The sequence below is a fragment of the Rhinolophus sinicus genome, chromosome 14 (genome assembly GCF_057876585.1).
Source record: "Rhinolophus sinicus isolate RSI-liver-muscle chromosome 14, RSI-T2T, whole genome shotgun sequence".
NCBI classification, from domain to species: Eukaryota; Metazoa; Chordata; class Mammalia; order Chiroptera; family Rhinolophidae; genus Rhinolophus; species Rhinolophus sinicus.
This window is the reverse complement of record NC_142514.1, coordinates 32,015,758-32,039,311: the sequence shown is the minus strand read 5'-3', so window position 1 is coordinate 32,039,311 and position 23,554 is coordinate 32,015,758. Positions and strand designations below refer to the sequence as shown.

At 51.0% G+C, this 23,554-nt stretch overlaps 4 protein-coding genes across 26 annotated transcripts in view; 2 read left to right on the top strand and 2 right to left on the bottom strand.

Annotated features, from left to right (window-relative positions):
• The window catches only part of TESK2 (testis associated actin remodelling kinase 2), a 126,409-nt gene extending 124,427 nt beyond the window's left edge, over window positions 1-1,982 (top strand). For all 4 annotated transcript variants that reach the window (XM_074334636.2, XM_019749378.3, XM_074334635.2 and 1 more), the window contains one exon: window positions 305-1,982. In XM_074334636.2, the coding sequence (XP_074190737.1) occupies window positions 305-1,026 (722 nt within the window). In that variant the 3' untranslated portion in view covers window positions 1,027-1,982. The remainder of the gene's footprint in view (window positions 1-304) is intronic.
• TOE1 (target of EGR1, exonuclease) lies at window positions 1,887-5,469 on the bottom strand. Of its 2 annotated transcripts, XM_019749379.3 has the most exons (8): window positions 5,337-5,469; window positions 4,434-4,582; window positions 4,306-4,346; window positions 4,062-4,158; window positions 3,774-3,932; window positions 3,248-3,507; window positions 2,891-3,050; window positions 1,887-2,809 (listed from the first exon to the last, which is right to left on the bottom strand). In XM_019749379.3, the coding sequence occupies exons 1-8, from the start codon at window positions 5,386-5,388 to the stop codon at window positions 2,192-2,194; spliced, it is 1,536 nt and encodes a 511-aa protein (XP_019604938.3). In that variant the 5' UTR covers window positions 5,389-5,469; the 3' UTR covers window positions 1,887-2,191. The 2 variants fall into 2 exon arrangements, with proteins under 2 accessions (XP_019604938.3, XP_019604940.3); XM_019749381.3 differs by lacking the exons at window positions 4,062-4,158; window positions 4,434-4,582.
• Window positions 5,387-12,939, top strand: MUTYH (mutY DNA glycosylase). 19 transcript variants are annotated; one of them, XM_019749374.3, is made up of 16 exons: window positions 5,387-5,659; window positions 8,779-8,899; window positions 9,459-9,607; window positions 9,697-9,736; window positions 9,858-9,931; window positions 10,070-10,111; window positions 10,194-10,265; window positions 10,341-10,454; window positions 10,535-10,632; window positions 10,715-10,859; window positions 10,940-11,003; window positions 11,157-11,348; window positions 11,453-11,589; window positions 11,674-11,823; window positions 11,996-12,037; window positions 12,747-12,939. In XM_019749374.3, the coding sequence occupies exons 1-16, from the start codon at window positions 5,387-5,389 to the stop codon at window positions 12,876-12,878; spliced, it is 1,845 nt and encodes a 614-aa protein (XP_019604933.3). In that variant the 3' UTR covers window positions 12,879-12,939. The 19 variants fall into 19 exon arrangements, 18 of the variants coding, with proteins under 18 accessions (XP_019604933.3, XP_088647230.1, XP_074190729.2 ...); XM_088791104.1 differs by having other exon boundaries at window positions 9,417-9,607; XM_088791108.1 differs by adding exons at window positions 6,433-8,456; window positions 8,549-8,626 and having other exon boundaries at window positions 5,529-5,659; window positions 9,417-9,567; window positions 9,697-9,931; window positions 10,194-10,454.
• Window positions 12,940-13,473: 534 nt separating this feature from the next.
• HPDL (4-hydroxyphenylpyruvate dioxygenase like) lies at window positions 13,474-15,279 on the bottom strand. The gene has a single exon (XM_019749344.3). The coding sequence runs from the start codon at window positions 14,880-14,882 to the stop codon at window positions 13,662-13,664; it is 1,221 nt and encodes a 406-aa protein (XP_019604903.2). The 5' UTR covers window positions 14,883-15,279; the 3' UTR covers window positions 13,474-13,661.
• Between the last annotated feature and the right edge of the window lie 8,275 nt (window positions 15,280-23,554).

Genomic DNA, 23,554 nt, shown 5'->3' with positions numbered 1-23,554 from the left:
CGTATCTAATCTGACCCCAAGGGAGGAAATTGGGATGCAGGATCTTACCCTCCGGGGCAGTGATTGCAGGATCCCAAATCCAGAAGAAAGGTGGAAGGGCAGGGGATGGGGAAAATATTGGACTCTTAAAGAATTGTGACTTGGAATATTGCCTCCTTTTTGTTGAGTCTGTTTTCTCATTGGTGAAATTAAGACAACAGTATCTATTTTGCTTTCCCAAGTGAAATCACTTTGTGGTACAAAGTGCCACTTCTATTTGTTATGACTAGTGAAAGTAACCCTGACTTGATGCACTGTTCTTCAGGAGTCTTGGAGAAAGGACCTGGGGTGAAGCGACTGAGCTCACTAGATGACAAGATCCCTCCCAAGTCCCCACGCCCAAGACGTACTATCTGGCTGTCTCGAAGCCAGTCAGACATCTTCTCCCGTAAGCCCTCACATACAGTGAACGTCTTGGACCCCTACTACCAGCCACGAGGTGGTGCTGCCCGCACCCCCAAAATCAATCCTTTCAGTGCTCGCCAGGACCTCAAGGGTGGCAAGATCAAGTTCTTTGACCTGCCCAGCAAGTCTGTCATCTCCCTGGTATTTGACCTGGATGCACCAGGGCCTGGAACTTTGCCTGTGGCTGATTGGCAGGAACCCCAGGCCCCACCTGCCCGCCGGTGGCGTTCTTTGCCAGGTTCACCAGAGTTCTTGCATCAAGAGGCCTGTCCATTTGTGGGCCGAGAAGAATCACTATCTGATGGGCCCCCACCGCGCCTCAGTAGTCTCAAGTATAGAGTAAAAGAGATCCCACCATTCCGACCACCCGCCCTACCAGCTGCTCCAGCTCATGAGGCCATGGACTGCTCCAGTCCCCAGGAAGAAAACGGTTTTGGGCCCAGGCCTGAAGGTGCCAGTCCATGCCTTGCAGGTACCTCTGAGGAGATGGAAGTAGAAGAAGAAAAGCCAAGAGGCTTGGCTCCAGTCCCCTTCTCTATCTCAGGCATAGGCCTGAAAACCCAGGGAGAGCAGGATGGGTGAGAGGGGTTAATCCCTGCCTCACCTTGGGGATGGACCTTCAGCCACAGGGCCCCCCTTGGTGCATAGCCTTGACTCTTCCCTGGGGTCCACAGAGCAGGCAGGCTAGGCCAAGCCAGGCTCAACTGTGGGCTTCCCAGTGCCCACTGGTGTGTATGAGGGGGAGACAGCAGTGAGAGGCCTTCCTAGTTAGGGCCAACAGCTGATAAAAAGCCTTGGAAATCCAGCAAGGAGCTCTGGCTCCCACCTGACTCCCCAATGCACTTCCGCAGACAGGACCAGATGACTCCTAGTTCTGGTGTGAGCTGGCAGGCAGCTATTACCCCAGGTTCTTCTCCCACCCCAGGTCTGTCTTTTGCCCTTTCCTGGGGCATATAAGCTACTAGATGGAACCTGGAACTGACCAGGAGGCCGTAAAGGGCATGACTATATCTCAGACCTGAAGACTGGGGTGCTTCTTGCCAGTTATGTCTAAGACACTTGAATAATTGCTGTTTGCACTTACTGCACGGTCAGACCATGTCACTACATTTCTATGCAACGGGAAGGCAAGGCAGCGTGGTGGTCATGGCTCTAAGCTAACCTATTCAAGGATCTTTTCCAGTTGATTAATCTATTTTCATATTTATGAAGGAGTCTTAATGTTCTGCCCTATAAGACTTTCAACCTTGTGGTTGGGAGTGGGGCTGGTTTTGTAGGCCCTAGGGCCTGCTCTATGTATTTGTCAACATGTGATACACCCATTTGGTTAAATGGTTTTATACATGGACTGATTTTCTTCTCTCCCTGCTATGGTTGGAGCTACCGGAACAGTCTGTCTTTACAGAGCTGCAATAAGAAATAACCAAAGATGAAGCTGGTCAGATATTTTCATAACTTGTTTCTGCTGATTTTTTTTTGGTAAAACTTTCCCAAGATACTTTTCAGATTTAAAAATAAATAAAGTCGGTGTTACAGGTGGTCCGCTTTCTTACTTGCGCCCTTATTCCTCAGTCTCTGGGGTAAAGGAGAAGGTCCAGGAGCGATGCAGCAGTATTTGTCGGGAGCCCCACCTCCCCAACTCTGTAGTAGTTGGGAGTAGGACATTCACAGGCCAGAGGAACCAAGACCCCCTCAGTTCCACCCTGGGCTTCTCTTCCTGGGCTCTGGGTGCTAGGTGGAAGTTGGGTCAGCTGCTGCCCCAAGCCAGCTTCATCTTCTGGTTGTGGGCTTTGGAGGAACGGGAGAACTGGCTCTTGGCCACTGTGAGGGGTACAGCTTTGCCACTCAGGTACACCTTGTTGTGGCATTCAGGTAGCCAGGGTCCAGAGCTACAGGGCTGGGGTCCTTGGTTCACTCCCACATAAGCCATCACATAGCCTGTCATAAAGGCATCGAAGCCAGCCCGATGCAATCCATCCCCAGGCACTGGGTTAGGGCTGGCCTGACTCCCTGGCACTTCTAAGGTAGCCATGTCAGCTGTTTCAGGCCTTGTTGCTTTAAGTCCCATCTCCAAGTCATTTTTGTGACCTTGCTCCGAGCTAGGTTGTTTGCTAGTCTCATCCTCAGCCACCTCCTGCTCATCCGGAGGCTTGAGGCCATCCCCACAGACCTGCTTCATGGGAGGACCATCCTCAGCTTCCCCAGACGTCTGTTTCCCAGGCAGACGCAGCAAAGCCCTCCGCCGTTTCTCCCTCCGCCGTCGCCGTCGCCGCTTGTCCTCCATGGCAGCCTCATCAGTGTCAATGATAAGGTCAATATCATGGGACCGAGGACACTGTGATCCCAGGGGGCACCAGCCATAGGCCTAGAGGTAGGAAAGAGGCTTAGAGAGGGGTTCAACACGTCAGGACCTCCCCTCTCCCACGAAATGGACAGGTGCTCTCACCGAGAAGTTGTCACAGACACTGGTAGAATGAGGACGGTGGATTGCAGGGGGCATACAGCAGCGGTAGTCAATATGGGCCCTCATGCTAGAAGGATAGCTGCAGAACTCCAGGAGAAGGTGTGGGCTGCCAGCTGCCCGCTGCTTCCCATTTTCCCGCTCACTGCAATAGTGCAAGAAGGTATTGGTCCAGTAGCATATAAGCTCCATGAGAACAGGGGGTTTTGTCTGTTTTGTTCACTGCTGAATCCTCAGCACCTAAAACAGTGCCTGGCACATAGTAGGCGCCCAATAAATATCTTAAGTGAATGAAACAGGTTTACACCAGGTCCCACCCCTTTCACTTAACCAGTCTCTCACCATTTCCGGAAGGCATATTCTAGATAGGAGGCCACAAAGCGGGCATGAAATTCAGCAGCATATTTGGTGTCATAAATGCCAGCTGGGAACATTTCACATAGGTCAGCGGTGAAGGTTCCCAAGCTCTCCGGCAGGTGTGCATAGAAATTCTGGTATAGGAACACCAAGTCTATGAGACCGTTGTGCAGGATCAAGGGCCGGCGGGCCCGGATTAGCTCCAAGAACAGTGTCCTCACTGACTGGCTCTGGCTCTCATCACCCTGGGGGGGGAAAGAAGGGGTCATCGGGAAGGACGGCATGCCCTAGGGAGCTTCCTTTACAGGATACTTAACCCAAGCTCCCCCACCTGGAAAGCTCTCCCTCCCTGCCCAACCCAATGCTATTGACCCATGTTTCAGTCTTGTTTCCCCAGCCCTGTCTCTAGTGATGCCCTACACTCCCGAAGAAGCAGGTTTTCCCCAGGCACTCAGCCCAGGATGTGGAGAAATTAAGTCACAGAGGGGCAGTCTCAAGGCTGGAGGCCTACCTTGTCATTGCCCTTGTGGTATGGGATACCCTGGGCATACTGCCGGTTGAAGTCAAAGCCATGCTGTACCAGGAACTGCACAGACTTTGGTTCTATGACATACTCCTCCATGCACAGCAGGGTCAGATTGAACACCTGGACCAGGTATGAGTGTTCACCCTAGGAGAGAAGGAGGGTCTGCTACATCAAGACTTGTAAGAAAAAACCTCACACCTGATGTTCCCCAGGATCTCAACCCTGCTCCCCACCCAGCCACAGACCTGGGCTGGGGGTGAGATCAGCCCATACCTTGTCTGGCTGCTGCTTGAAGCAGGCGAGGCCCAGGGAGAGGATAGACCGGGTCCTGGCAGCATGACACACGGCCTTGTAACGATCCTCGATGCACCTTGGGGTTGGGTTTGGGGGTGACTGTGGCTGCGAGTAAGCCTCATGAAGGACCCAAACCACCCAGAACTGCAACCTCCACTCCAAGGTTAAGGTCTTGACCCCCCACCCCAAGGCTGGAACTAAAGAGATCTCAGCTGATACTTACTGGTTCAGCAAACTCTTCCTGTCCCCAAGCCCACTCAGTTCCTATGGGTGGGTAAAGGGAGAGTTGAGTTAGGTGCCCAGCACCAGCGCTTTCACAGCCACCTGCCCTCCCTGTTCCCCAACCCTCACCGTGTCCACAGCCACGAAGCTAGCTGTCTTTATAGCCAGCAAAAGGGATGGCCACATCTCCTTGAAGTTGTCACTTTGCACATCCACCACGGGAACCAGGACCACTAGCTCCTCCCCAGGTTTTGTGCTTTTGCTGACACCACCTGGGGCTAAGGAGGAAGATTAGGTAATAACGCTCAGTCAAAGGCTGGGGGAACAGATCCCAAGCTAGACCATGACTTGCGGGTGGGGGTCATTTTCAATGAGGGCAAGAAACGGCAGCTTTCCCCTCAAGCCCTTGTATCAACCATGCTCTACACACAGGCCTTGCTTAGCGAACAGTACCCTGAATTTTGGGAGAGAGCCGGGTTTTCCGGTGACTTATGTGAGACTTTTGGAAAATCATTTCTCCCTCAGCATCACAATCCGTAGAAGTGGAAGGTTGGACTAGATGATCTGTGAGGTTCTTTTTCCCACGTCCTGCAGAACTATTTGGCAGGGGTTGAGAATTTCAGTTTTAATATCCCATTAGGCTCCATACTACTGTTTCCATGGTGCCCTAGCAGCTACAAGCAGCAGTAGCATGTAGGCCTGTAAGTATGATAAATAATGCTTCACACCAGAGCTTCCAGTATATTCCACTTTCTTTGGACCACAACTCCTAACCTGCCCCCACTTAAAAAGAGTCATGAGCTCCACACTACATCTCCCGACATGCCCCCATCCACCCTGACTATGCTCCCAACGCTCCAGGCTTTTGCAGCCCGAGCCGCAGAGCACACCGGGACTTGTAGTCTCCTCGTGGCTGGCTCAGAAGGAAGAGGCTCGTCCTTTGAAACGTGAAGTCGATTTCTAGAAGGCCCGAGGCCTTCCTCTCCCCCGGAGCGCACAAGCTTTTAAGGCGGCCCCTGAAAAGCCACTCACCGTCAGAGATTGCTGGAGCTGAGGTTGCGCCATCGTCACTGTCGGCGGCCATGACACCGCGCGTCCCTCGCCTGAGTATACTGTGGATACGCAGAACTTCCGCTTCGTCTTCTGGCGCGACTCCTGTAGTCGAGGATGGGGGCCGGCCCTCGCCTCGCGAGTCGCTGACGGGTCGGACTTCCGTTCAGACCTCCCGGCTCTGGCGCGGAGGAGTCGGTTCCGAGCGCGTTGGAGCCCATTGGCTATTGCTGGCCGACTCGTCGCCCGGCGTGGCCAGAACCACGCCCCCTAGCAAACGTTGGGCGCGGGACGCAACGTGGGAGGTAATTATTTCTTCGCTTACAACCCGCCCGGGACGTGGGTTGTGGGTTTGTGCTGTCCTCATCCACACAGCTCTGGGGTGTGGGTGAGGGTCCCCGAGAAGGTGGCGATGCCGGAGCTAAGCTTAAAGCACACATACAAGTTAGGCAAACATAGGGAAATGTGGGAGGAAGAAGGATATTCTGGAAGTGGGCAAGTTCCTTGGGAGGATTGAGCTCGCGGCGTTCCAGGAAGTGAAAGAGGCAGGAGGAGGACTTGAGAGGAGGCCACAGAGGGGTTAGAGCGGCTTCTAGCAGAGAAGCTTTTGAATAATTCAGGCAGGTGATAATGAGGACTTGAATTAAGGCTCTGGCTGTAGGGACAACAAGGAAGGGATAAGTTGTAAGCAAGTACCGTGTTTCCCTGAAAATAAGACCTAACCAGAAAATAAGCCCTAGCGTGATTTTTCAGGAGGACATCCCCTAAACATGAGCCATAGTGCGTCTTTTGGAGCAAAACAATATAAGACTCAGTCTTTTTTTTGGGGAAACACGGTGGGAGGTATGGTTGACTTGGAGTAATTGAACATGACTCATGCTACGGTGAGGGAATTGTCTCTACTAGAGACCATTCCTTTCCCAAGAGCTCCTGTTACCATCCTCTTGGCCCACTGAGGACGCTCAATCCCTTCTTCTTGGTTATTCACTTTATAGTTCATTTTCAACCTTTTACTACCCCTCATCCCATTAATTTAACAAATGTTTATTGTATGCAACTTATCTGGCACTGTGCTCAGCTCAGGGGACACAACAGTCAATGAAAGAGACTCAGTCCTTGCTCTCATGGAGTTTTACAGTCAAGGGGAAGTGGACACTGATCAAAGAATCACAAATAAATGTGAAATTGCAATTGGTATAAGAGCTACAATGGAGAAGTTCAGAAGAGGGTAAGACCGGAGGGATCTGATTTGGGCATTTAAGTCAAAACGTGAAGAAGTAGATCTTAGCTAAAGCATAGGAGAAGAGTGTCCAAGTAGAGGAAATGGATTGGGTGAGGCTTCAGGGTGGACAGACCCTTGGGGTATTGCAGCATCTATTTCAGGCAAACATGGCTGAGCATAGGGATGGAGGGGATGAAGCAGATGGGACCCTGGAGCTGTATTAAGAGGATTGGCTTCAATTCCAAGAGCAATGAGTGTGACAGCCAAAGTCCTCCAATAGCCTACAAGGAACTTTGTGATCTGTGCCCCCCACACTCTTTACCTGTCTGACCTTATTTCCTACTACTCACCCCTTCCAAATTACATTCTAACCACACTTGCCTCCTTATTTTACAAACACACCAGGTTCCCTCCTTAGGGCCTTTGCACTAGCTCCTTCATAGGATGTCTTTCCCACAGGTATCCACGTGGCTAACTTCTGCTTCAAGTTATTGGTCAAATATCACTTTAAGCCCCACCTTGACTACATTCCTTAAAATTACAACCTTCCCCCCCCCATTTCTTATCCCCTTCCCCTGCTTTACTATTCCTCTTTATACTAGTATTTATCGCCAAATATCCTATATAATTTACTTTTGTGTATTATTTATTGTCTGCTCCCATTAGAATATAGTTCCACGAGGGCAGGAACCTTAGATGTTTTATTTAGTGAAGTATTCCAAGTACCTAAAACTGCTTGACACATAGTAGGCATTCCATAAATGTTTGTTCAGTGTTAATGGGAAGCTATTGAAGTAAGAAAATAACGTGATGATGTTTTACTCTATGGAGAATGGATTGTAGAATGAATTATGGAAGTGAGTGCATTTGGTAAAGGAAGTTTGACTATGAAGGGGAGAAAGGGGATCTTTTGGGGGTTGGGATTGAAGGAGCAGGATCCTGAGCTTGGACAATTTAGGAGAAGGGACCACTCTTTCATATAATGGGGGAGAGGAGAAGGAGAGTACAGATGGAGTAAGTTTGTTGTACATTTATTTTGTTTCTCTGAAGGAGGAAGCAAGCTCTTTTGATGAAAATGAGTTGATGAAGTCAAAAGTTTGAGGAGAGAGTTTGAACCAGAGGCTTAGCAGGGACTGCAGTACAGCAGAGTGCAAGAGTAAAGGCTCTGGAGGCAGGTCTGGGTTGGAACAGACAGAATGCTTAATCTCTACAAGCCTCAGTTTCCTCATAACTAAAATGGAAGCAATACTAGAATATACCTAATGGAGTCATCAGTACATTGAGTGAGAAGTCTGGTAAAGCACTTAGCATAGGGTCTGCCATGTAGTAAGCATGCACTCACTGTTACCGTGTTTCCCCGAAAATAAGACCTAGCCGGACAATCGTGTGTCGTTTGGAGCAAAAATTAATATAAGACTGGGTCTTATTTTACTATACTATAAGACCCGGTCTTACATAATATAATATGAGACCAGGTCTTATAATAATTTTTGCTCCAAAAGACGCATTAGAGCTGATTGTCCAGCTAGGTCTTATTTTCGGGGAAACATGGTAGCTACATTTAGCTATTAGAGGAGAGGTATCCAGAAGTAAAGTAAAGGAGCAGTGAAGAGCAACCTGATGCTAATGGCCAGCCAGCTATGGTTTTCTAGATCAGGTAAAGACTAGGAATAAAGACAGTTCATCTCTCCTCCCCAACTTGCCATTTACTCTCAGGCAAATCTTTTCCCCTCTCTGATCCTTGTTTTCTCCTTTCTATAGAATGAAGTTTTGGATTAGATGACTGCTAAAGGCCATTTCAGTACAAATGTCCTATATCTCCTACCCACCCCCATGCTTCTAGACACTGCTCAAGAACCCCTGTCCACACACGTGTCACAGTAAGCATCAGGGATACACAGGTGCTCCCACACAGGAAGCTTTGATCCTTGACCTAGCCCAGCCTCGCCTCTTATTTTGTGTATGTCTCCAGGACTATACTAACGCCAGTCCCTCTGAAGCCACTTGGAGAAGCTCAGCCCCTACTGGTCATACCTCAGTGTCACAGATGGTCAGTAGCAAACCCATGAGCATCTGGAGAGTTCTTGAGAAAAGCTAGACTTCATGCGAATGGTGTAGAGAGCAAGGTAGCTCCACCCCTGCAGGGCCGAAAGATTCAGCCCCATCATGACTGACGACTTTGGCCTGGCCTTTGTGTTCTAGACCATCATGAAGAAGCCAGGAGCAGCTGTGGAAAGGCATTGCAGGAAGCAGGCATCCAGCAAGGCGGGAAGGAAAAAACATGCCCTCACTCGCAGCCAGGCCAAGCCCTCTGCCCCTGATGGTGAGGAGCTCGGTCCTAGCCAGGGACTCTGGGCTGGCTTCATTGGCCATGAAAGAGTGCAGATTCAAGCTAGGAAGGGAGCATGGTATATATCAAGGCATTAAGGAACTAATTAAAGATCTAATTCTGACTTTGCTGTGTGACTTGGAGATAATTGCTCTGAATGGTTGCTTTCTTATAAGTTACATGGAGCAATACATGCATTTCCTTCCTCTTGTGGCTTGTATGGGATCAAATGAGTTTATTAGCCTGAAAATATTTTGTAATGGGAAAGTCCTGCACAAGCATACGTTATACTTGGCTGAAATTGTTGAATTTTCATTATGACCTAGAGACAAAGGAGTCAGCATACCACTTGGGAAAATTAAGGCTAGAAACTTAGCTAAGGCTATACACAGCTAAAGAATTCTGGTCTTACTCCAGGTCCAAAGCTTAAGCAAGGACTTGGGGGTGGGGGAAACCCTAAGTGGGAGCAGACTTCAGCCAGGCTGCAGTGCCCGTGGTCCCGGGTTCACAGCCTGTGCAGGGACAATTCCTGAGTTTCCGGAGGCCCCCACAGGCCTGGCTGAGCCGCAGGAGGAGGTGGTATTGCAGGCCTCTGTCTCCCCATACCACCAATTCAGAGATGCAGCTGAGGTCACAGTCTTCCGGGAGAGCCTGCTGAGCTGGTACGACCAAGAGAAGCGGGACTTACCCTGGAGAAGACGGGTAGGCAGACAAGGCACAAGAATTGCAGGGCGGGAAGCTGCTTCCCAGCCCCTTCCACACTAACTCCCCATCTGGGGTTGCATTGGCAGGCAAAGGGCGAGGTGGACCTGGACAGGCGGGCGTATGCTGGTGAGTACATATCCTGAGAGCAGAGCTACTTTGATGGGATGCCCTCAGGTCTGGGGTCAGAGGCTATGGGCTAGGAGCAGGGCAGGTCAGCAGTGCCCTCATGCCAACCCCTTTCCCCCAGTGTGGGTCTCAGAGGTCATGCTGCAGCAGACGCAGGTTGCCACGGTGATCAACTATTATACCCGATGGATGCAGGTGACTTCAGGGAAAGAAAGGGAGGGTCATGGGCCAGACCCCAGATGAGAGCCTGTCCTTTGAGATGGGGATAAAAAATGCTTCCTCTACCTCTCTCACCCTTGACCTCATCTCTTTTTGCCTGCCTTCTGGCTGTAGAAGTGGCCAACACTGCAGGATCTGGCCAGTGCTTCCCTGGAGGTGAGAGCCACCCTAGGGTAGAGGAAATGGGAATAATAGAGGACTGACTGCTGAGCTCTCTGACCTCTGACCCCACCCATAGGAGGTGAACCAGCTCTGGGCTGGCCTGGGCTACTACTCTCGAGGCCGGCGGCTGCAAGAAGGAGCCCGGAAGGTAAGGCAGTGGGGCAGGCTGGGAGCCCCAGGGCCTCGGGTGTCTCCTAACCTTGAGCCTTCCCACCCCAATCAGGTGGTAGAGGAGCTAGGGGGCCATGTGCCACGTACAGCAGAGACTTTGCAGCGGCTCCTGCCTGGTGTAGGACGGTACACAGCTGGAGCCATTGCTTCCATTGCCTTCGGCCAGGTGAGCCCATGAGCCCACCCCCACTTGGGCATGCCCACCTTCCTCCAGACTAGGCTGACTCCTGGCCTCCTCTATGCCAGGCAACCGGTGTGGTGGATGGAAACGTAGTACGAGTGCTTTGCCGTGTCCGAGCCATTGGTGCTGATGCCAGCAGCACCCTTGTCTCCCAGCAGCTCTGGTAGGATATTGGGATAATGAGGGATTTCGGGAAGGGTGCCTCCAAACAGTCTTTGGATCACAGCGATGTTCCCTTCTTTTAGGAGCCTAGCCCAGCAGCTGGTAGACCCAGCCCGGCCAGGGGACTTTAACCAAGCAGCCATGGAGCTGGGAGCCACAGTGTGTACCCCGCAGCGCCCACTCTGCAGCCAGTGCCCTGTGCAGAGCCTGTGCCGGGCACACCAGAGGGTGAGCCATCTGGGGAAGCGGCAGTCAGGGGTCCTAAGGCATGACCTCTGCACCATGATATCCTGCTCTATGCCTCTCAGGTGGAGCGGGAGCAGCTCCTAACGTCACAGAGCCTGCCAGGCAGTCTTGATGTGGAGGAATGTGGTAAGTGCCAGCCTTAGCCCCAGCGCTTTGCTGCATTGCCTGTGGAAGCCTCATTCCAATTCATCCTACAACCTGAGTAATATTCTGCAGAGCTGACCAAGGCCTGCTCTCTGGACTTGGTACCTAAGCCCACTTGGGGATCTCTGTTCCCAGCTCCCAACACTGGGCAGTGCCAGCTGTGTGCGCCTCCTACAGAGCCCTGGGACCAGACCCTGGGAGTTGCCAACTTTCCCAGAAAGGCTAGCCGGAGGCCCCCCAGGGAGGAGTGCTCTGCCATCTGTGTTCTGGAGCAGCTCAGGGCCCTTGGGGATGCCCGAATTTTGCTGGTGCAGAGACCCAACTCAGGTATCTGGATCTTGGGAGTGCAGGGCAGTGTCATAAGCAAAAGTGGAGAGATGGAGGAGTCAGAAGCTAAGGCCCAACCCATACCTGGCTGCCCTCCACCTCAGGTCTGCTGGCAGGACTGTGGGAGTTCCCATCTGTGACTGCGGCACCGTCAGGGCAGTGTCAGCGCAAGGCCCTGCTGCAGGAACTACGGAGTTGGGCCGGGCCCCTCCCAGCCTCCCGCCTCCAGCACCTTGGGCAGGTGAGTGAGCAGTGGAGGGGCCAGGGATGATGCTTTTGTGGCCACATGCACAGGCCTGTTTCAGCCCCTTGGCCCTCCCCCCAGGTGGTCCACACCTTCTCTCATATCAAGCTGACATATCAAGTATACGGTCTGGCCCTGGAAGGGCAAACCCCAGTGACCACACCATCTGGAGCTCGCTGGCTGACCCGGGAGGAGTTTCACACTGCAGCTGTCTCCACGGCCATGAAAAAGGCATTACCTTTGTTGTCTTTTTTGTATTTCCTACATGTTCTGCATGAACCTATTACTATGTAAACAGAAAAAAAACCCAAAGGTGCTGGGGTATGAAGTTGAGGCTAGAACACAGGGCTCTGGCTCTTTGGGGGAAGATGCCAGCCTTGCACTCTCCCTCTCTCTTGGCTAGGTGTTCCGTGTGTATGAGGGCCAACAGCCAGGGACCTGCAAGGTGAGTTCCCTGGCCCTCACCCAGCCATCTCTCCCTAGGCCTGAATCCACAGGTTTTCAGTAAGTTAAGTGACACACGTTTGGGTGAACATTGTCCATTCCAGGTTTTACTGGGATGAGAGGAATAGTTCTTGACCTGGAGACTGGGATCTAGGTGGAAAAGGGACAAGAGCAAATGATGGAAATAATAGTGTCACAGGTGTGTGAAATGTTTGTACTAGATTTTGTGGGATATAAGATAGAGGGCTTTAGTTCTATCAGGGAGGCCAGGATTCAGAAAGGCTGCTTGGAAGAAGCAGATGGTAATCTGGGTCCTAGAAATAAATAATTTTCTCCAGGTTTGGGAGGGGAATCAGCAATAAGGCTGTTCTTCCAGGCCCAGCAGAAGTGGGAGTAAAGGTGGGCACAATGCAGTCCACAGGGTGAGGAGCCGTGAGCGTTTCTTTTTAGGTGGAGCTGTCAGCAGGGCCTATCCAGCGAGTCGGCTGTGAACACCAGGCCACTGAAGCATTTTTAGATGGAGACAGTCAGATTTACATTTGAGGAAGATTAGCCTTTTAGAGAGTTGAAGAGGCAGATCCTGGAAATAGGTTGGAAGCCTTATTATAACATTCAGGCTAGAGCATGAGCTAGATCTGCGGAGTGAGGGGAGGGGTAGAAGGAGAGGATTCTTTGCTGCCCGCTCAGTGCCTTATTCGGCTTCTGCACAGAGTTCCAGAAGATCCCAGGTGTCTATTCCAGCCAGCCGGAAAAGACCCAGCCCAGGCCAGCAAACCCTGGATAGTTTCTTTCGGCCCCATATTCCCACTGATGCATCCAGACTCAACAGTGCAACCCAGTGATGCCTCTGGAAGCCCCCAATCCTTGAGAATGCTGTTTTTTAATAAAGTGCTTATTTTTGTAGTTGTTTTGGAGACTTTCCACCCTCTCCCTAGCCCCCTTCCTCCTCACCTCCGAGAGACCCAGAAAGTGGTATGAAGTCCTGCTTGGTCTTGTCTTCCACTGGCTGAACTCCCAGCCTGCCCTGGGCAGATGGAGGAGGGTGTTCTGTCCAGAGTGATCTCCCTCAACCCCTAGGAGAGAGGGAGGAGGCAGCTGCTGGGAGTCTCTGCCAGTGGTCGACACTTTACACCCTTATTCCAGGTCTCTGCTCAGCTCTGATTGGCGTAGTGGTATCGCTCTTGAGCAGGCGGTTGGGATCAGCCCTGACCCATTTCCTTCTCCTCTGTCTGCTTTCCCCCTAAGAAGGAAAGCAGAGGGGAGGATTTGTTCTGTCTTAAATTTCTACCTCAAATACAAAATCATTTATTTTGGGTTACATTACATATGTAGTGAAACAATACAGAGAAGCAAGGGGTTAATAATCATAAAATTGGGGGCAGGATAGAGGGAAATGGGATCAGAGAAGGACACAAAAGGAGGCTTCAAAAGTATTGGTTATGTTCTACTTCCTAATGGTGTAATTCCTTTATTCTTTATATCTTCCATGTGTATTAGATATAGACTATGTAAGAAACCTTTCATTCTTTTTTAAAAAAAAACAGCACCACAAACCCACCTCTTTGGACCCCAGTCAGAGACTGAACTTCTGGCAGGTACTGATGAGATGGAGGCCACACCTGCCCCTAGGAACAAAGCCTTTCACTCTGGGCCTCTAGGTGTTTCTCACTTCCAGCAGGCCCTGTACTGGACTCTCCAGGACAGGTGGCTGCACCCAACTCTGGCTCTCCTCGGGCTTTCTGGCCCCTGGCGTGTTGCTCCTCCACAGACTGCCACAGGGCCCGGATGTTGCCCTGGCCAAAGCCTGTGGCCCCCTGCCTCTGAATCAGCTCTAGGAAGAAGGTGTCCTCTGCGAAGAGGGACTTGGTGAAGACCTGAAGCAAAAACTTGCCTTTATCGCCATCTAGCAGGACTCCCTGTCCAGCCAGCCGGGTAGGCTCATGCCCTGCAGCTAGGATCTGATTTTTCTTGCCTGGCTGCCGGTAGTAGGCGTCAGGAGGAGTCAGGAACTGGCCCCCAGCCATCGCCACCCCTTCAGTGGCTTTCAAGATGTCCGGCGTGTACAGCCCCACGTGCTGCAGGCCTGGCCCCCTGTGCCGGGCCAGGAACTGCTTCACCTGGTCCTGTTCACTGGCTGTCCTTTGCAGTGACTCAGCCAGCACGAGGGTGGGGCCAGTACTGCCTGCAGGGGTCTGCAGGGCAGTGAGCCTCAGCCCCCCTTGCCCGGACTCTGCTGCCACCTCGAGGCCCAGCTCCGGATCCTCACCTGGGCTCAGTGGCAGGTGGTGAAAGCCTAGACAATCGCGGAACCAGTGCATCAGCGTGGGGGAGCTGCCGGGAGTGCAGGCCAGGGTCAGGTGGTCCACGTGGCTGATCCAGTCCCGGCCGGTTGCAGAGGGCAGGGGCCAGAAGCCGGGCAGGAAGGGTCCGCGGTAGTCGGCGCGCTCCAACAGCGTCAGGCTGAGGTTGCCGGCTGGGGAGCTGACAACAGTGTAGGTGACAGCACCGTGCGCGTCCCGCACGCTAACGGGGGGCACCAGCACGCTGCAGCCCCGCACCGCCAGCGCCTGGGCGGCTGCGCCCGCGTCAGGCACGTCGAAGCACAGGTTGGTGGCGCTGGGCACGGCGTGACGCGGGTCCAGGCCATAGAGCGGCTCCCGGGTCCCCGAGCCCTCGTTCACCAAAAAGACCGCGTCGCCGCTGCGCAGGGCCAGCTGCCGCCAGCCGTCTGCCTCCCGCGCCGCCAAGGACTGGAAGCCGAAGATGCGCTGCAGATCCTGAGCAAGGGGCTGCCCCACGGGCACGTGGAAGGCAACGTGGCACAGACGGCGGACGGGCGCAGCCATGGCGGTCGGGTTGGTGACCCTGGAGTGCCCTTCCTTTGGGGCCGCTCACTTGTTCGGGACTCTAGGGCTCTGCGTCCCAAGCTGGTCGTCGGAAGCCGATGGAGTCCAGTTTTGCCCGCAGAACGCGTTCCTCGCTCTTTTCCGGAAAGTGGTCACAGACCGACCCCTTGGGGGCTCGCGAGTCTCTCTGCCGCGCCACCCCACCCTGGACATGCCTCGGGACCACCCGGTCTGCGCTACCAGTGGTGAAAACCACGAGGAGCCAGTGCTGGGCGGAGCGGGAGAGAGGAGGCGGAGCCGGTGACTTTGGGGCTGATAGTGCTTGACTTTGTCGCCGAGATTACCGCGGGGACCCCAGGCTGCTCTTCCCTGTGCCTCTGGCTGAGTCATACCCTTGGGCACTGAGCCTCCCTTCCCAGGCCTCCGGAGATCACAATAGCTGCCTTCACTCGGTGCCAGGCGTTGAGGTCTTATCCCCCCAACCTAAAAGCAAAGGGGATCAGCCCCAGTTTCTGGGAGGAGCCAGAATTGTCTCGTACCAGCAAAGAATTTCTTAGCAATTTTATGTTTTAACTTAAAAATTCTGGAGAATTTTGCTTTGAAGTCTGAATGTTCCTTTAAAACTTAAAAAAATATTTTAAGATATTTAACTTAAAACATTTAACTTAAAAATATTTTAAGTTACAGATTTTCATTCTCTCTCTCCAAAATGGTCCAGAGATACATATTGATATTATAGGAAGATAAACCGTCTGGCTTCTACACACGTCTCTTTTTCTCTTGGGCAATCTCTCAGCTGCACCTATTTCTTCAACCCTGCTTCTCTCTCAGCATCTTTTACTGCTTTGTCCCAAGCAAGATTTGGAGGAAAAAAGCTGGTGGCTCAGGACCTGAAAGAAACAGCTGCATTGGTGTCCTATCTCCCCCTTCTAACCCTATTAGGACTAGAACTCAAGCCCTCCTTGCTGTTTGCAGTTTCATAACAGTATTGCAGCTTCATGACTGAGTATTGGGGTGTTTCTGGCTTTGAGACCCAGGATTGTGTGAGATCACTGAATTGAGGAAATTAGTTTTCTGGGACTTCAGCTGGTGCTCTTGAATGGCTTGGGAAGGGCATTCCAAGAAGGCCAAATGGCATAAGCAAAAGGTCAGTGAGGAATGTGAGCCAAATTCTCAGAGGAGCAATGGACCATAAGGCTTGGGAGGCATTCTGGATGGATGCCATGGTACCAGGCATTGAAAAAGAGACTCATTTGTCAGGCAGTCTGACGTGATGACTTACAGTTGCGTTTCATTGGCAAGAGGGAGAAGGATGTGATCAGGAGATGGGGCTTAAGAAAAACAAAACAAACGAAAAAAACATGTGGCTGGGTATTCAGGCCTGCAGCCAGGAGGGCAGTACTGACACAGAGCCCAGTTGGCACCTCCATAGTAGAGGCCTCTCCATGTCCCTGGCCTCACCTTTCTTTGACTTGCTTATAGCTTAATAGATCACCCCCTGCGGCTTGAACTCTGACCATCCCCTGTCCCACCCAGTTCCCTGTTTTAGAAAATTACCCTGAAACTTATCATTAATACACTTGGGCTCATTGATCACAATCTCTATGATCTAGCATTCTTTCCAGGCTAATCCCATCATCGTTCTTGGGTTGCTGACTCCCCCAGAGAATCACATGGCCAGAGGGAAGGTTCCATGCAGACCCCCAAAACTATCATGTATCTTCTGGAGGAATGCCCAGATTTTCCTTTACCTCCAGCCAGACTGAGAATGTGAAGGCAGTTTTTGGAGGTGTTAACCCCCTGCCTTCTCATACCACCGGTGCTCTGATAATAAATGCTTATTCTACGACCCCACTCCTGTGTCAGTCTCTTGGCTGAGTGGTGCAGCAAGCATGAGCCCGGGACTCCTTTGGCCTCCAGTTTCGATACCAGAAGCTGGTCAGTTGTGGTGAAAGGCAAAAGGCAGTTGGTGCTACTCTGCAGACCAGTGAATTTGAGAACATGGGTTCCAAAAGCCGGACAGCCCTGGGTTTTTAAATCTACCTTCAGCACTCACTAGCTGAATTGACTTGGGCCAATTTGCTTAACCTCTCTAAGCCTTAGTTTCCTCATCTGTAAAAATAGGAATAATAATAGTACTTCATGGGGTTGTGGTGACTAAATGAGATAGTATAAGCTATAGCCTGGCAAGAGGTTCAGATTTTAGGCTGTGAACTTGGGCCTGGCTGTGTGGGGTCAGGGCATACAAAGCAGGTGTGGGGAGCATGTCACAAGGTGAAGGGCTATAGTAGGACCCAGAATAACTGGCACAGTAATGCTACTCCTCCCTAGGCCTGAACACTGGGGCAGGGGGAGGAACCAGGATTTGCTGGTGGATTCTGGTGGATGAGGCCCTGGGACTAGGGCTCTGTGAGGTCTGGGGCAGAATAGGCCATGATCAGGGCCTGGAGATAGAATAGGCTATCATGGTCAGGGTCCCAAGTGAGCAGCTCTAGTGACTCCAGGCCTTTGCTCCTGCCAAAGGGGTTTCCACTAAGGGACCTAGGTATGGACAGAGGGAGCAGATACAGGACCTTGGTCGGGATGCAAGGACATTGTGTCCCTCAAGAGCACTGTAATTGACCTTGACCCAGGGTACAGACTGGGCTCTAAAGAGGTCAATTGTGGGTACAGGTGGTTGTGGATGTTGGTCTCCCTCTGGGCTAGACTCCACGTCCTGCAGACCTGCTGGCATCTGGGCCATAACCAACATAGGACCCCTGTCTCCTTCGGGTCAGGACCATGGGGAACTTTAGAAAGATGGGTCCTCCTGGCCCCGACTGCCCTCCTGCTGGGACTATGGATGCTGAGGGTGGGCGCTCAGGTTGAGACAGAAGTGAACTGGGCGACACCACTGAGGCCCCTTTCTGCAGTGGCCAGGTCACTGGAGGTGGAGGCGGGGACTGTGTTGGGTGAAGGAGCCCAATTTGTGGAGCTTCATCCTTCCCACATCCCTCAGCCTAGACCCTGAGGCTAGCCAGGTGCACTGCCCCTCCAGTGAAATCCTGACCCCCAGCCCTGCCAACCTCTCCTCTCCCAGTAGGCAACAACGCCCAGGGAACTTGCAGCCACCTGGCTCCGCCCCTCCCAGACCCCGCCTCTCCCAAACTCCGTCCCCTTCCCCTCAGGACCACTGACCACTGGAAGCATCCACCTTCTAGCTGGTCTGGCCCTGCTCCACTTCCCCAAGGTTATTGGTCTCCCAGCTTGCCCAAGGCTTGACATTTTACAAAGAGTGGCTCAAAAGACAAAAGGTGACTTATTTTTTATATTGTGGTGCAATACATATAATATTTACCATGTTAGCCATTGTTAAGTGTGCAGTTCTGCAGTATTAAGTACACTCAGTATAGTGTAACCAGCACCATCATTCATCTACAGAACTTTTCAGCTTCTCCAATTGAAACTCTGCACCCATTAAATAATCTCCTACTACCCTCCCCCATCCCCCAGCCCCTGGCAACCACTATTCTACTTTCTGTTTCTATGATGTTGACTGTTCTGGGCACCTCATGTAATTGAAATCATGCAGTATTTGTGATTGCCTTATTTCACTTAGCATAATGCCTTCAAGTTTCATCCATGTTGTAACATATGTCAAATTTCAAGACAGTGACTTCTGAGTTAATTCCTGAAGGAAGTGAAGGAACTAAAGGAATGAGTGAAAAGGCCTTGAGGCAGGAATGGGGCAGGTGTTAGATTTAAAAGGCCAGTGCAACAGGAAGAAGATGGGGGTGGGGGCGGGGAGTAGTATCAATAAGGCAAAATTATTTTGGCTTTGTTAAACAAAATTCAAGAGTCAATTTGAAGATCTAATTGGCTTTATTAAAGGATTCATGAATTGGGCACCATCTCATCTGGCAACTCTAAGGTCACTCGGAGGGTTTGTACAAAATGGAAGGTTTTTATAGGAGGAAGAGTGGGGCAAGGGTGTTATTAACAAGAGAAAAGAAAGGATTATTTTTGGACCCAGACATCTTTTCTTTGGGTGAAGAGAAAGGGAAGGGTTTTTATCACGCAGATTGCCTCTTCTTTCTGTGTGGGGGTGGAAGATGGGAGTGGGGAGGGGATGGAGAGGACCTTTGACCCATTGCTTTACTAGTGCTTGACCAGAAAATACCAGACCAGTTGATTATGTTACTGGGAGAGGTTGCAACTGCTATTAGATCAGGAATTAAATCTAGGTTTGGTGTCATGGGCTTTTAGCATGAGTGACGCCATTTTGGGCCTATGGTTTTCTTTTTAACAACTCTGATTGAGCTAGGAAGCCATTGGAGGGCTTTGAGCTGAGGGGTGAGATGATTGGACTACATTTCTACCTTTCTGGCTGCTGTGTTGATAATAGGCTGACGGGGAACAAGGACAGATTAGGGAAGCCGTTGAGGAGGATGTTGCTTCTAACATTGGCTGAAGGATCAAGGCAAGATTCTGTGGGGGAGGGACTTTTTTTGGGGGGAGGGGAAGTGACTTTTAAATTGAGACCAGAAGTGTCATGGTTGCCCGCTCAGAAGTCTGAGGCATAAGGGAATAGAAGTCAGAAAGTTTACTTAAGAGAAACCCGGGCAGAAGAGTTGCAGGGGGCAGGGTCTAGAGTGGACAGCTGCCAAGGGTTTCTGTTTACCTGGGGTTTTATAGTATTCTCTAACCAGGATGTAATTTGCTTCGCCTGTAATGGAATCTTCTTCTATAGTGTTTGGCTTTGTCCGTTGGGGTGGGGGAAGGTGCAGTTAAACTTGTTACCACAACCTTTGCATATGTTATGTAAATCTAAATTGGAGCCACTCCCCTCCCTGGAGTCAAAGGGCTGGTTCTTGTTTACACATACCTATCTTATCAAGAAGGTAGAGTAAGAATTGACTAGGTGAGGGACACTTTTCTGTGTTGGAGGATGGGAGTGATGTGTTCCAGATGGAGGGCAAACTTACCCAAAGGCTCCCTAGATTGGGAGCTTCTTGGAGAAGAAGTGAATTTTCACTTTCATAGCCCTAGGGCAGGGCCCCCTACTGACACTCTGGGGGCCTGTCATGCAGGGTGTTATGCAGGGTCTCTGGTCCCGCTCCCCACATAAGAACGCAGGACACTGTAAGTCCAAAAAGGAACACCCACGGAGCCATAGATAGGGGAGTCATACCACTATATTCTCGCTGGTGGCTGGATTGGAGACACAGGAAGCAGGATCCACACAATCTGCAACCTGCTACCCACTTCTCTGCCAACCAATCTCACTTGCTAACTGCAATCCGCTGTGCGAACTGCAACCGCTCTTGCTAGCTGAGCCACCATCTTCTTGCTAGTCACCATTTTCTGCTAGTGTAGCCACGGCAGTTATATTAGTGACCAGTGGCTCACTGGTTACAGCTGACGGCCAACTAGCCACAGCTGATGGCCATCCAATCACAGTTGATGGTCATTTACTACCCGAGTGAGCAACTTTCCACATGAGGCCGAGAGCCTAGAAACTGCACTCCTGGCTCTGTCCCCACAGCCAATCACTCTCCCCTTCCTAAAACAATCTTGCCTTGGCTTTCATAACACCATACTTGCCTGGTTTTCCTCTGGCCACATTCTGTCTCCTTTTCCCACTTTTAAATGTTGGTACTGCCCAGGGCTTTGGTTGCCATTTACATGCAGTCAATCCCCACATTTATATCTCTCTTCCCAATCTTTATTCAACTGCTTATCTGCCGTCTTGACTTAGATGCCCCACAGGAATCTTAAATTCAATACCCACAACATTCTCCTCCTTCTCATGCTGCCATCTCTGCAGCTGTCCCTCTGCTCTCCAGTGGTTGTAGCCAGAAACCCAGAAGTGCTTTTTGAACCTTGCTGTCCCTCAACCCTCACCTCCAGTCAAACACCATATCCTTGCCCATTCTATTTCCATAATATCTCTTAAACCATCACATTGCTCTTCACCCCCCTGCACCACTCAAGTGCAGGTCCCCACTGTCTTTGCACCACCTGGACACTGCAGTGACCTTCTAATTGCCTCCTTGGCTTAAGGTTTACTAGTCTCCAAATCTGTCTCCACCCTGCAGCCAGAGTTAGCTTTGAGAAATGCAGATCTGATTATGTTACTGTTCTGCTGAAAACCCTTTCCTAAGTTTTGATTGCACTTAAATACAAAAAAAAATCTTGTAGCTGGTTAGGCCCTGACAACATTTCCAGCTTTTTTCTCTTTTTTTGTCACCACTACCTCACTCCTCCATACTATAATTAGGTTCTTTCTTTCTTTCTTTCTTTCTTTTTTTTTTTTTAAAGATTCTATTGGGCAAGGGGAACAGGACTTTATTGGGGAACAGAGTGTATTTCCAGGCCTTTTTTCCAAGTCAAGTTGTTGTCCTTTCAATCTTAGTTGTGGAGGGCGCAGCTCAGCTCCAGGTCCAGTTGCCAGTTGTCAGTTGCAGGGGGTGCTGCCCACCATCCCTTGCGGGACTCAAGGAATTGAACAGGCAACCTTGTGGTTGAGAGCCCACTGGCCCATGTGGGAATTGAACCAGCAGCCTTCGGAGTTAGTAACATGGATCTCTAACCGCCTGAGCCACCGGGCCAGCCCCCTATAATTAGTTTCTTAAACGTTTCATGCTCCTTCCCAGTCCAAGCTTTTGTCTTTGCTGTTTCCTCCTGTTTGGAATACTCTTTCCCTCCTGCCTTGACCTGGCTAACACCTTCTTAATCAGTAGGTCTCAGCATAACTTTAACTTGCATGACGATGCCTTCCAAGACCCTCCCACCCCCAAGACTTAGTCTCAGTGCCTAACACAAGGGTTAGCACAGGTTGAGAGCTCAATATTAATGAACCCACTAAAGCATCAAGGGCCAGGTGGGTGATTATCAGACTGCGCAGTTTTTCACATGACCTCTAGGTGTCACCCTTGGCCTCAGTTTAACCAGGTCTTGGCTGGGGACCTACAAGGAGGGGTGATGTGGGTGCCTGACCTGGCCCACCCATCCTATAAGCTGGGAAGAGTTATGGAAACCCAGCTTGTTCTACCATGCCTTCTCCATCTACGCTGGCCAGCTGCCTTGATAGAGTGATGAACCTTCCCTGTTTTCCCTAGACTGAACTTTCAATGCTCCCAGGATGTGGAACTCTCAATCCTAAAACTGGGACAATCCCAGCCTAATTGAGAGGGTTGGTTACCCAGCCATGGACAGAGTGGCCAAAATACCCCATGTCTGCACCAGGCTAAGGTCTAGACCCAGCAGAAGAGCTTATCTTCAACCCAGCCAAGCCCCTAACAGCAACACCACTGGTGGGCTGACCAGGTAGCCTGGTGGTTGTAAGAATTTAGGGAGAGAAAGTATATATACTTTAAATGAATATAAAGAGACGTACCGGGCCAGGCACAGTGGCTCAAGTGGTTGCAGCGCCACGCTCCTATCGCCGAGGTCGAGGTCGGGGGTTCCCCATGCGATTCCTACATGGGCCAGTGAGCTGCGCCCTCTACAGCTAAGATTGTGAACAACAGCTCTCCCTGGAGCTGGGCTGCCCTGCGTGGGGGACCCATGACCAGGGGAACACAAGGCTTATAATACCAGGGAGCTGTGTCCTACACAACTAAACTGAGAAACAACGGCTTGAACCAGCGTGGGGGGAGGAGGCAGAAGAAAGGGGGGGGGATTATCCTTAAAAAAAAAAAGACCTACCTATGTCTGACACTAGCTACTATTTAATGAGTGCCACTGGGTGTTTATATTATTTATATTGTTTTTAATTCTCCCAGAAACTCTAAGAGTACAGATTATTCCCCTTTCAGAGATAAGAAAAATGAGACTTGGAGAGGTTAAGTGACCAGCCCAAGTCACACAGCTGTTAAGTAACATGGTGAAATTCAACTACAGAGCTCTTTTTATTTTCACTGAATCCACAGCCTGGCCATTTCCCTCCCGCTTTGGTCTTCATTTGGGAGTCCCAGAGGTGTGAGTAGGAGGACTGAGGAAGAGGGCCTGTGATCAGGCCTGGAGGGGGCGGTCCACATAGCACTGACACATGAGTGTCCACACGTGAGTGGGCTCTGCCACCTGGAACAAGGTGTGGACATAGCCTGGGGACCTCTGGGGAGGCCCCTTCACAGGCTGTCATCCTGACACCAAGCTGTGTCCTCATTGAGCAGCCAGGGCTGTGATTCCCAGAGTCCAGAGTGAATCCAGCCAGCTCTTATCTGATTGCAAATGGACATCTGGACATGGGAGAGGCACAGGGGAGGAGCCATCAGGAGCTAGCCATAACCTAGAGGGACAAGTGAAGGGTGGGGGGATGGGTGGGGGCTGTGCCAAGGGTCAAGCTCAGCACAATGCCTTGCCCAAAGTTCAGTCTCAGAGAATGGTTGCAATTAAAAATATAGCCAGCCGCCTCTCGTACCTAGAGATATTGTGAGGCTGAGTTTTATTTTTGCCCAGATGGATGTTTAAGAACTCAGCTGCTTTTCAGTATTAAACAAGAGTTGGTTGTGTAAAAGTATGAGCAGAGGACTGACTTTGGTTGTGTAGTGATATGGGCAGAAGTCTGATGGACAGGGCAGTGATCAGAGCCTTAATGGGCTTTCATTGGTTTGGCAGCCAGATGTTTGCTCCGCAGGAGGTATAATAAGCCAGACTCTGGGATCTTTTACGTTAAAACACAAAATGCA